General features: G+C 45.3%; 1 protein-coding gene across 1 annotated transcript; it reads right to left on the minus strand.

Moving 5' to 3' along the window:
* Nucleotides 1-306: 306 nt before the first annotated feature.
* Nucleotides 307-3,929, minus strand: LOC310961340 (phytanoyl-CoA hydroxylase-interacting protein-like; the record flags this gene model as incomplete). Its single annotated transcript, XM_083933370.1, has 6 exons — nucleotides 307-681; nucleotides 1,057-1,219; nucleotides 1,303-1,405; nucleotides 1,624-1,798; nucleotides 2,049-2,257; nucleotides 3,899-3,929. 6 exons carry the CDS (start codon nucleotides 3,927-3,929, stop codon nucleotides 307-309), a joined length of 1,056 nt encoding a protein of 351 aa, XP_083789496.1.
* Nucleotides 3,930-13,139: the final 9,210 nt, after the last annotated feature.

The raw sequence follows: 13,139 nt of genomic DNA on the forward strand, positions 1-13,139 counted from the left end.
CTTCACCGTGATTGGTCGACACGGCTCCGACCACACACAGAACCACACCTAACAGGCGCCTTTGCCGGCAGGTTCCACGTTCACAGGATTACACGGATGAATGTTAAGAGACTTAATATGTTGGTTGTTGCCAAACTGGACTTTTAGTCATTTGGGTTTTTCTTGATTTCTCCATCAGAACCGTAGAGTTCCTGTTTCCCGTGTTGTCGTCACGATCACACACGTTACTAAGAAGAGCACCACGCGTTCAACAGCTCGTTAGCCAAGCCTCGCCGCCGTGCGCTGGTCGCCCGGTCCGAGCGCACGTTAGCGCCCCACGCTGATGTTGCAGATCTTGCAGCTGGGGTCTTTCTTGGCATTGACGGTGGACTGACTCATGAGCTGGTGCCCGCTGACCTGAGAGAGCGTTCCTGAGGACAGGTCCACGGGCTCCGTGTAGATCACCTCCAGGATGACGTCCTGGGCGTGACGGAAGGACAGCGCGCCGCCCTCGTCCTCGGTGCAGCTCAGGAGGCGGTTGTTGGCTCGGTCCAGCTGCGGGAGCCTCCCTCTACAGAAGGCGTCCCCGTCGGAGCCGTGCGGAGCCAGGACCAGGATCACGTAGTGGTAGGACGTGTACATGCAGTAGAAGTCCCCAAAGTAGACGTTGGTGTTGTGGTTGAAGAGGACGTCAGCTTGGATCTGTGCAGAGAGGAGCACAGGTTTGGACCCGATGACATCAGGAACATATGAATGTCACCATCAGTGATATGTGACAGAGTAACACTGACGTACCCAAGCAACAAGTCAGCACAGGTCACAGTCCGTGCACACGCCACAGACCACCCCCCCCCTCCACGTACACGTACACGCCTCGAGTAGCTTACGCTAAAGTACGTTAGCAGCTGCTCTCTGTGAGTAAGCTAGCCACTCTCCCTCAGTGCAGCCTGTACTAAACACGGGAATCTGGTGCACGTGCACTGACGAGCACTCGGTGGGAGGGAGGGAGGGGCTCAGTGGGAGAAGGGGAGGGGCTTGAGAGTTGAGTGGACTCCAGGACCGCAGCAGCACCTGTACCTGGAAGCGGTGGGGTCCGTAGGGGGAGTCCTGGGGGGGTTTCCCGGTGTTGAACTCCGTGTTGCAGCTGAAGAAGACGCCCCGGAGTTTACCGCTGATGGGCGACCCGTGGCTGCCGCTGTCGTCTTTGACCGACGGCAGCATGCGGCGGCACTGAGGGTCTCTGGAGCGAGAGGAGAGAGGAGTAAACAAACACACTCTCACACACACACACACGCATGCACACACACGCGCACACACACACACCTGGCCTGCTGCTGGTTCCTGTAGAAGACGGTGAACGGCAGCATCCTGCCGGCGATCGCCTCGGCTTTCTGCAGCAGCTGATTCAGATGAAGAGAGGAGTAATCTGGACACACACACACACACACACACACACACACACACACACACACACACACACACACACACACACACACACACACACACACACACACACACACACACACACACACACACACACACACACACACACACACACACACACACACAGTAAAAGGTAAAGTTCAGTCTCTAAAGGAAACGGTTAAGTTTGGACCACTGAAGGAGACGGTTAAGTGAAGATACCGGCGGTGCAGAACTCGATGATCTCGCTCCACTGAGAGACGGCGTAGTCTCCGTCCGGCTGTTTGGCGGCCGTCTGGACGGACACGGTGTAATCTGTGCGAGGACTCAGGAACCAGTGACCTCTGACCGTCATCGGCAGGGGAACCGCCCTCGCCACCAGCTTGGTCGGGATGTCCTGAGAAACGTTAGAGGACAGATCAGCTTTCCTGCACACACACGTGCACACACACGTGCACACACACGTGCACAGCTGCCCACGTGCACACACACGTGCACAGCTGCCCACTTGCACACAGACGTGCACAGCTGCAGATGTGCACAGCTGCCCACGTGCACACACACGTGCACAGCTGCAGACGTGCACACAGACGTGCACAGCTGCAGACGTGCACACACACGTGTTGCGCTCATGTTGCAGACGCCACCTTGTGCTTGAACTTGTTGGCGTGCTGGTTCTCCTTCTTGTTGAGGTCGATGAAGTAGTGCGTGATCCTGCCGCGGCCTCGGGCGTCCATGTCCCAGCCCACCTGGAACGAGTCACAGGTGACGCTGCTGATCCGGATCTGCTGAGGCACCGGCAGCTCGTGCACGTCCCCGACAACGCCGCCCGCAGACTCTGTGGCTGCAACAGAGTCTGACACACGGAGGGAAGAGTATTTAGACTTTGACTGAACAAAAGAGACACAAAACAACCACAAAGAGACACAAAACAACCACAAAGAGACACAAAACAACTACAAAGAGACACAAAACAACCACAAAGAGACAAAACAACCACAAAGAGACAAAACAACCACAAAGAGACACAAAACAACCACAAAGAGACAAAACAACCACAAAGAGACAAAACAACCACAAAGAGACACAAAACAACCACAAAGAGACACAAAACAACCACAAAGAGACACAAAACAACCACAAAGAGACACAAAACAACCACTAAGAGACACAAAACAACTACAAAGAGACACAAAACAACTACAAAGAGACACAAAACAACCACAAAGAGACACAAAACAACTACAAAGAGACACAACAACGACCACAAAGAGACACAAAGCAACTACAAAGAGACACAACACAACCACAAAGAGACACAAAGAGACACAAAACAACTACAAAGAGACACAAAACAACTACAAAGAGACACAAAACAACCACAAAGACACACAAAACAACCACAAAGAGACAGGAAACAACTACAAAGAGACACAAAACAACCACAAAGAGACAGGAAACAACCACAAAGAGACACAAAACAACTACAAAGAGACACAACAACGACCACAAAGAGACACAAAGCAACTACAAAGAGACACAAAACAACCACAAAGAGACACAAAGAGACACAAAACAACTACAAAGAGACACAAAACAACTACAAAGAGACACAAAACAACCACAAAGACACACAAAACAACCACAAAGAGACAGGAAACAACTACAAAGAGACACAAAACAACCACAAAGAGACAGGAAACAACCACAAAGAGACACAAAACAACCACAAAGAGACACAAAACAACCACAAAGAGACACAAAACAACCACAAAGAGACACAAAACAACTACAAAGAGACACAAAACAACTACAAAGAGACACAAAACAACCACAAAGACACAAAACAACTACAAAGAGACACAAAACAACCACAAAGAGACACAAAACAACCACAAAGACACAAAACAACCACAAAGAGACACAAAACAACCACAAAGACACAAAACAACTACAAAGAGACACAAAACAACTACAAAGAGACACAAAACAACCACAAAGACACAAAACAACTACAAAGAGACACAAAACAACCACAAAGAGACACAAAACAACCACAAAGACACAAAACAACCACAAAGAGACACAAAACAACCACAAAGAGACACAAAACAACCACAAAGAGACACAAAACAACCACAAAGAGACACAAAACAACCACAAAGAGACACAAAACAACCACAAAGAGACACAAAACAACCACAAAGACACACAACAACGACCAAAAGTCGATGTTTCCAGCATGAAACAGATATTTTGTCGCTGTGACTCAGTAAAGACGGTTTAAAGTGTAACACACACACACACACACACACACACACACACACACACACACACACACACACACACACACACACACACACACACACACACACACACACACACACACACACACACACACACACACACACACACACACACACACACACACACACACACACACACACACACACACACACACACACACACACACACACACACACACACACACACACACCTTCCCCGGGGCTGCTGTGCGGAGGCTCCATCACGTCTGTGAAGCATCAGTTGGACTGAAGCTGCGTTGGTTTGGATCCAGCTTCAGTGTGAGCGCTGCTCGCTCGCCCTCCCGCCCGCCCGCCCTCCCTCTCTCTGTGACATCACAGGATCATGGAGGAGGGAGAGGATCTGCACACGTGCCGCCGTCGACGCTTTCAGGTGTGAACCGAGTTGTAAACGGAAAAGTCGCAATACTTCAAGACTAAAAGTCGTAATATAAAATGTATAAAGTCGATGTCTAATGAGTCTTTGAGTCTCTGAGTCTCGCCCCTGTGCAGACCGGTCGGGGGCCCCTAACACCTCTGAGCCCGGGGGTTCATTGTCTCCTGATCCGTCCGTGCTTGAGTCCGTGAGAACACGAGCCGGCGCTCTGAGCGCAGCGTCGCCAGCGTCCGTGGATTAAAACATCTGTGAGCCGCAGATTAGTGAGGAGATTAAAGACGCTGTTATATAAAGAGATCACACACACACACGCACGCACACACACACACACACACACACACACACACACACACACACACACACACACACACACACACACACACACACACACACACACACACACACACACACACACACACACACACACACACACACACACATACACACACACACACTGTATCTGTTCATTGTGATGAAACACCCTTTCAAAATAAGAGTTCTGGGTCCAAAGAAACAGAACCAAGGTCTGAACATGTGAAGGATCAGGATCAGGACCAGGACCAGGACCAGGATCAGGATCAGGACCAGGATCAGGACCAGGATCAGGATCAGGACCAGGATCAGGATCAGGATCAGGATCAGGGACAGGGACAGGATCAGGATCAGGATCAGGACCAGGACCAGGACCAGGATCAGGATCAGGACCAGGATCAGGACCAGGATCAGGATCAGGACCAGGATCAGGGACAGGATCAGGATCAGGATCAGGATCAGGACCAGGATCAGGATCAGGACCAGGATCAGGATCAGGATCAGGACCAGGACCAGGATCAGGATCAGGATCAGGGACAGGATCAGGATCAGGACCAGGACCAGGATCAGGATCAGGACCAGGATCAGGATCAGGACCAGGATCAGGATCAGGATCAGGACCAGGATCAGGATCAGGATCAGGACTAGGATCAGGATCAGCTCTGTGCTCAGTAAGAAAGAGGTCAAAGGTCAATGATGATGTTTTTAAAAACCCACATCTCTTCAAACAAAGGGAACACCAGGCTCCAACAGGAAGTCTTATTCTGAAAGGGTGTTATGTCACCACTGAACAGACGGACAGAGAAAGCAGTTAATACACATATACATGTATATATGTGTGTATGTTGTATGTATGTTATCTGTTGACACACGCACGCGTCTCTCTCTCGTTTCCTCTCCAGCAGCAGTTTCCTGTTCTGATGAGATAAAAGTTCAAGATAACAATTTATGTTACGACACAACAAAGTTTACACCGACACAAGAACATGCAAACCACCAAGATGCAAAACCAGCACAAAAAGATGCAAAATGACTAAAAATAGATGCAAAACCAGCACAAAAAGATGCAAAATGACTAAAAATAGATGCAAAACCACCACAAAAAGATGCAAAATGACTAAAAATAGATGCAAAACCAGCACAAAAAGATGCAAAATGACTAAAAATAGATGCAAAACCAGCACAAAAAGATGCAAAATGGCTAAAAATAGATGCAAAACCAGCACAAAAAGATGCAAAATGACTAAAAATAGATGCAAAACCAGCACAAAAAGATGCAAAATGACTAAAAATAGATGCAAAACCAGCACAAAAAGATGCAAAAAGACTAAAAATAGATGCAAAACCAGCATAAAAAGATGCAAAATGACTAAAAATAGATGCAAAACCACCACAAAAAGATGCTAAATGACTAAAAATAGATGCAAAACCAGCACAAAAAGATGCAAAATGACTAAAAATAGATGCAAAACCAGCACAAAAAGATGCAAAATGACTAAAAATAGATGCAAAACCACCACAAAAAGATGCAAAATGACTAAAAATAGATGCAAAACCACCACAAAAAGATGCAAAATGACTAAAAATAGATGCAAAACCAGCACAAAAAGATGCAAAATGACTAAAAATAGATGCAAAACCACCACAAAAAGATGCAAAATGACTAAAAATAGATGCAAAACCACCACAAAAAGATGCAAAATGACTAAAAATAGATGCAAAACCAGCACAAAAAGATGCAAAATGACTAAAAATAGATGCAAAACCAGCACAAAAAGATGCAAAATGACTAAAAATAGATGCAAAACCAGCACAAAAAGATGCAAAATGACTAAAAATAGATGCAAAACCAGCACAAAAAGATGCAAAATGACTAAAAATAGATGCAAAACCAGCACAAAAAGATGCAAAATGACTAAAAATAGATGCAAAACCAGCACAAAAAGATGCAAAATGACTAAAAATAGATGCAAAACCAGCACAAAAAGATGCAAAATGGCTAAAAATAGATGCAAAACCAGCACAAAAAGATGCAAAATGACTAAAAATAGATGCAAAACCAGCACAAAAAGATGCAAAATGACTAAAAATAGATGCAAAACCAGCACAAAAAGATGCAAAAAGACTAAAAATAGATGCAAAACCAGCATAAAAAGATGCAAAATGACTAAAAATAGATGCAAAACCACCACAAAAAGATGCTAAATGACTAAAAATAGATGCAAAACCAGCACAAAAAGATGCAAAATGACTAAAAATAGATGCAAAACCAGCACAAAAAGATGCAAAATGACTAAAAATAGATGCAAAACCACCACAAAAAGATGCAAAATGACTAAAAATAGATGCAAAACCACCACAAAAAGATGCAAAATGACTAAAAATAGATGCAAAACCACCACAAAAAGATGCAAAATGACTAAAAATAGATGCAAAACCACCACAAAAAGATGCAAAATGACTAAAAATAGATGCAAAACCACCACAAAAAGATGCAAAATGACTAAAAATAGATGCAAAACCAGCACAAAAAGATGCAAAATGACTAAAAATAGATGCAAAACCAGCACAAAAAGATGCAAAATGACTAAAAATAGATGCAAAACCAGCACAAAAAGATGCAAAATGACTAAAAATAGATGCAAAACCACCACAAAAAGATGCAAAATGACTAAAAATAGATGCAAAACCACCACAAAAAGATGCAAAATGACTAAAAATAGATGCAAAACCAGCACAAAAAGATGCAAAATGACTAAAAATAGATGCAAAACCAGCACAAAAAGATGCAAAATGACTAAAAATAGATGCAGAATGAGCAGAAAGACGTGAGTGTTGCTGTGGACGGTGGTTGTGAACGAGCCTCATGTTTGTGAACGTGAAGCCGAAGCGTCTGAACGTCACAGTTTCAGTGGAACCTTTAATCTGCTTCATCAGTCGAAGCAGGAACAGGAAGCTGAACTTTGATGAGCAGAGGAACGGTTCAGTCCGACGCTGGAGGAGAGACGGACGCACGGACGCACATGGAGCCCCCTCTGCTGCCGCCGCCGCCGCCGCTGCTGCTGCTACTGCTGCTGACGGCGACCACGACCACGACGTGCAGCTCAGGTACAAAACTCTTCTTTATGCCTTTTATGTCGTTTACACGTTTGCAGCCGCGCTGACGCAGACGTGTCCTCAGCTCTGCTCCAATCAGAACGCTGCGTCACATTCATGCTCCTCCCAGATTTCCTCCTCAGGACTGAGCTGAAGGAAAACGCCCGTCAGCAGGTAAACAGAGAGCGTGCTGAGTCGGCAAAGTGTCTGCGACGCCGCAAACGTGTATGTGACGTCACAAACGTGTCCGTGGCGTCACAAACGTGTGTGTGGCGTCACAAACGTGTCCGTGGCGTCACAAACGTGTCCGTGGCGTCACAAACGTGTCCGTGGCGTCACAAGCGTGTCCGTGGCGTCACAAACGTGTCCGTGGCGACGTCACAAACGTGTCCGTGGCGTCACAAACGTGTCCGTGGCGACGTCACAAACGTGTCCGTGGCGTCACAAACGTGTCCGTGACGTCACAAACGTGTCCGTGACGTCACAAACGTGTGTGTGACGTCACAAACGTGTCCGTGGCGTCACAAACGTGTGTGTGACGTCACAAACGTGTCCGTGGCGTCACAAACGTGTCCGTGGCGTCACAAACGTGTGTGTGACGTCACAAACGTGTCCGTGGCGTCACAAACGTGTGTGTGACGTCACAAACGTGTCCGTGGCGTCACAAACGTGTCCGTGGCGTCACTAACGTGTCCGTGACGTCACAAACGTGTCCGTGACGTCACAAACGTGTCCGTGGCGTCACAAGCGTGTTCGTGACGTCACAAACGTGTCCGTGACGTCACAAACGTGTCCGTGACGTCACAAACGTGTCCGTGACGTCACAAACGTGTCCGTGACGTCACAAACGTGTGTGTGACGTCACAAACGTGTCCGTGGCGTCACAAACGTGTCCGTGGCGTCACAAACGTGTCCGTGACGTCACAAACGTGTCCGTGGCGTCACAAACACGTCCGTGGCGTCACAAACGTGTCTGTGGCGTCACAAACGTGTCCGTGGCGTCACAAGCGTGTCCGTGACGTCACAAACGTGTCCGTGGCGTCACAAACGTGTGTGTGACGTCACAAACGTGTCCGTGGCATCACAAACGTGTCCGTGGCGTCACAAACGTGTCCGTGGCGTCACAAACGTGTCCGTGACGTCACAAACGTGTCCGTGGCGTCACAAACACGTCCGTGGCGTCACAAACGTGTCTGTGGCGTCACAAACGTGTCCGTGGCGTCACAAGCGTGTCCGTGGCGTCACAAGCGTGTCCGTGGCGTCACAAGCGCGTCCGTGGCGTCACAAACGTGTCCGTGGCGTCACAAACGTGTCCGTGGCGTCACAAACGTGTCCGTGGCGTCACAAACGTGTCCGTGGCGTCACAAACGTGTCCGTGGCGTCACAAACGTGTCCGTGGCGTCACAAACGTGTCCGTGGCGTCACAAAAGTGTCCGTGGCGTCACAAACGTGTCCGTGGCGTCACAAACGTGTCCGTGGCGTCACAAACGTGTCCGTGATCGTGGAATAGACGTGTGTGTCATCTGCAAACGGCGGCGGTTTCTCACGTTGGTGACGACAGAAAACAAAGACGGGTTCTGACCTTTTCATGTTGATGACATCATCATCGGTCGCCGCCCCTGCAGGCGCCGGCTGCGAGGCCTCGGCCCGGGCCGACGTGCTGATGCTGGTGGACGGCTCCTGGAGCATCGGACGCACGAACTTCAACGCCATCAGGTCATTTCTCGCCGCCACAGCCGGAGCCTTGGACATCGGGCCGGACAGAAGCCAGATGGGTAACACTTATACTTCTGTTCATACGACCACTAAAGGAGACCGTTAAGTTTAGTCACTAAAGGAGACCGTTAAGTTTAGTCACTAAAGGAGACCGTTAAGTTAAGACACTAAAGGAGACCGTTAAGTTAAGACACTAAAGGAGACGGTTAAGTTTAGTCTCTAAAGGTGACGGTTAAGTTAAGTCTCTAAAGGAGACCGTTAAGTTTAGTCTCTAAAGGAGACGGTTAAGTTTAGTCTCTAAAGGTGACGGTTAAGTTTAGTCACTAAAGGAGACCGTTAAGTTTAGACACTAAAGGAGACCGTTAAGTTTAGTCTCTAAAGGTGACGGTTAAGTTTAGTCACTAAAGGAGACGGTTAAGTTTAGTCTCTAAAGGAGACGGTTAAGTTTAGTCACTAAAGGAGACGGTCAAGTTTAGTCTCTAAAGGAGACGGTTAAGTTTAGTCACTAAAGGAGACGGTTAAGTTTAGTCACTAAAGGAGACGGTTAAGTTAAGTCTCTAAAGGTGACGGTTAAGTTTAGTCACTAAAGGAGACGGTTAAGTTAAGTCTCTAAAGGTGACGGTTAAGTTTAGTCTCTAAAGGAGACCGTTAAGTTTAGTCACTAAAGGAGACCGTTAAGTTTAGTCTCTAAAGGAGACCGTTAAGTTTAGTCTCTAAAGGAGACGGTTAAGTTTAGTCTCTAAAGGTGACGGTTAAGTTTAGTCACTAAAGGAGACGGTTAAGTTTAGTCACTAAAGGAGACGGTTAAGTTTAGTCACTAAAGGAGACCGTTAAGTTTAGTCTCTAAAGGAGACCGTTAAGTTTAGTCTCTAAAGGAGACGGTCAAGTTTAGTCTCTAAAGGTGACGGTTAAGTTTAGTCACTAAAGGAGACCGTTAAGTTTAGACACTAAAGGAGACCGTTAAGTTTAGTCTCTAAAGGTGACGGTTAAGTTTAGTCTCTAAAGGAGACGGTTAAGTTTAGTCTCTAAAGGAGACGGTTAAGTTTAGTCACTAAAGGAGACCGTTAAGTTTAGACACTAAAGGAGACCGTTAAGTTTAGTCTCTAAAGGTGACGGTTAAGTTTAGTCACTAAAGGAGACGGTTAAGTTTAGTCTCTAAAGGAGACGGTTAAGTTTAGTCTCTAAAGGAGACGGTTAAGTTTAGTCACTAAAGGAGACGGTTAAGTTTAGTCTCTAAAGGAGACGGTTAAGTTTAGTCTCTAAAGGAGACGGTTAAGTTTAGTCACTAAAGGAGACGGTTAAGTTTAGTCTCTAAAGGAGACGGTTAAGTTTAGTCACTAAAGGAGACCGTTAAGTTTAGACACTAAAGGAGACCGTTAAGTTTAGTCTCTAAAGGTGACGGTTAAGTTTAGTCTCTAAAGGAGACGGTTAAGTTAAGTCTCTAAAGGTGACGGTTAAGTTTAGTCACTAAAGGAGACGGTTAAGTTAAGTCTCTAAAGGTGACGGTTAAGTTTAGTCTCTAAAGGAGACGGTTAAGTTTAGTCTCTAAAGGAGACCGTTAAGTTTAGTCACTAAAGGAGACCGTTAAGTTTAGTCTCTAAAGGAGACCGTTAAGTTTAGTCTCTAAAGGAGACGGTTAAGTTTAGTCTCTAAAGGTGACGGTTAAGTTTAGTCACTAAAGGAGACGGTTAAGTTTAGTCACTAAAGGAGACGGTTAAGTTTAGTCACTAAAGGAGACCGTTAAGTTTAGTCTCTAAAGGAGACCGTTAAGTTTAGTCTCTAAAGGAGACGGTCAAGTTTAGTCTCTAAAGGTGACGGTTAAGTTTAGTCACTAAAGGAGACCGTTAAGTTTAGACACTAAAGGAGACCGTTAAGTTTAGTCTCTAAAGGTGACGGTTAAGTTTAGTCACTAAAGGAGACGGTTAAGTTTAGTCTCTAAAGGAGACGGTTAAGTTTAGTCTCTAAAGGAGACGGTTAAGTTTAGTCACTAAAGGAGACGGTTAAGTTTAGTCTCTAAAGGAGACGGTTAAGTTTAGTCTCTAAAGGAGACGGTTAAGTTTAGTCACTAAAGGAGACCGTTAAGTTTAGACACTAAAGGAGACCGTTAAGTTTAGTCTCTAAAGGTGACGGTTAAGTTAAGTCTCTAAAGGTGACGGTTAAGTTTAGTCTCTAAAGGAGACGGTTAAGTTTAGTCTCTAAAGGAGACCGTTAAGTTAAGACACTAAAGGAGACGGTTAAGTTTAGTCTCTAAAGGAGACGGTTAAGTTTAGTCACTAAAGGAGACGGTTAAGTTTAGTCTCTAAAGGAGACGGTTAAGTTTAGTCTCTAAAGGAGACGGTTAAGTTTAGTCACTAAAGGAGACGGTTAAGTTTAGTCTCTAAAGGAGACGGTTAAGTTTAGTCTCTAAAGGAGACGGTTAAGTTTAGTCACTAAAGGAGACGGTTAAGTTTAGTCTCTAAAGGAGACGGTTAAGTTTAGACACTAAAGGAGACCGTTAAGTTTAGTCTCTAAAGGTGACGGTTAAGTTAAGTCTCTAAAGGTGACGGTTAAGTTTAGTCTCTAAAGGAGACGGTTAAGTTTAGTCTCTAAAGGAGACCGTTAAGTTAAGACACTAAAGGAGACCGTTAAGTTTAGTCTCTAAAGGAGACGGTTAAGTTTAGTCTCTAAAGGAGACCGTTAAGTTAAGTCTCTAAAGGTGACGGTTAAGTTTAGTCTCTAAAGGAGACGGTTAAGTTTAGTTTCTAAAGGAGACCGTTAAGGTAAGACACTAAAGGAGACCGTTAAGGTAAGACACTAAAGGAGACGGTTAAGTTTAGTCTCTAAAGGAGACGGTTAAGTTAAGACACTAAAGGAGACGGTTAAGTTTAGTCTCTAAAGGAGACGGTTAAGTTAAGTCACTAAAGGAGACTGTTAAGTTTAGACACTAAAGGAGACGGTTAAGTTTAGTCACTAAAGGTGACGGTTAAGTTTAGTCACTAAAGGAGACGGTTAAGTTTAGACACTAAAGGAGACGGTTAAGTTTAGTCTCTAAAGGAGACGGTTAAGTTTAGACACTAAAGGAGACGGTTAAGTTTAGTCACTAAAGGAGACGGTTAAGTTTAGTCTCTAAAGGAGACGGTTAAGTTTAGACACTAAAGGAGACGGTTAAGTTTAGTCACTAAAGGAGACGGTTAAGTTTAGACACTAAAGGAGACGGTTAAGTTTAGTCTCTAAAGGAGACGGTTAAGTTTAGTCACTAAAGGAGACGGTTAAGTTTAGTCTCTAAAGGAGACGGTTAAGTTTAGACACTAAAGGAGACGGTTAAGTTTAGTCTCTAAAGGAGACGGTTAAGTTTAGACACTAAAGGAGACGGTTAAGTTTAGTCTCTAAAGGAGACGGTTAAGTTTAGTCACTAAAGGTGACGGTTAAGTTTAGTCTCTAAAGGTGACGGTTAAGTTAAGTCTCTAAAGGTGACGGTTAAGTTTAGTCTCTAAAGGAGACGGTTAAGTTTAGTCTCTAAAGGAGACCGTTAAGTTAAGACACTAAAGGAGACCGTTAAGTTTAGTCTCTAAAGGAGACGGTTAAGTTTAGTCTCTAAAGGTGACGGTTAAGTTTAGTCTCTAAAGGTGACGGTTAAGTTTAGTCACTAAAGGAGACGGTTAAGTTTAGTCACTAAAGGAGACGGTTAAGTTTAGTCACTAAAGGAGACGGTTAAGTTTAGTCTCTAAAGGAGACCGTTAAGTTAAGTCTCTAAAGGTGACGGTTAAGTTTAGTCTCTAAAGGAGACGGTTAAGTTTAGTTTCTAAAGGAGACCGTTAAGGTAAGACACTAAAGGAGACCGTTAAGGTAAGACACTAAAGGAGACGGTTAAGTTTAGTCTCTAAAGGAGACGGTTAAGTTAAGACACTAAAGGAGACGGTTAAGTTTAGTCTCTA

This window comes from Echiichthys vipera, assembly GCF_963691815.1.
Source record: "Echiichthys vipera genome assembly, chromosome: 18".
NCBI lineage: Eukaryota > Metazoa > Chordata > Actinopteri > Perciformes > Trachinidae > Echiichthys > Echiichthys vipera.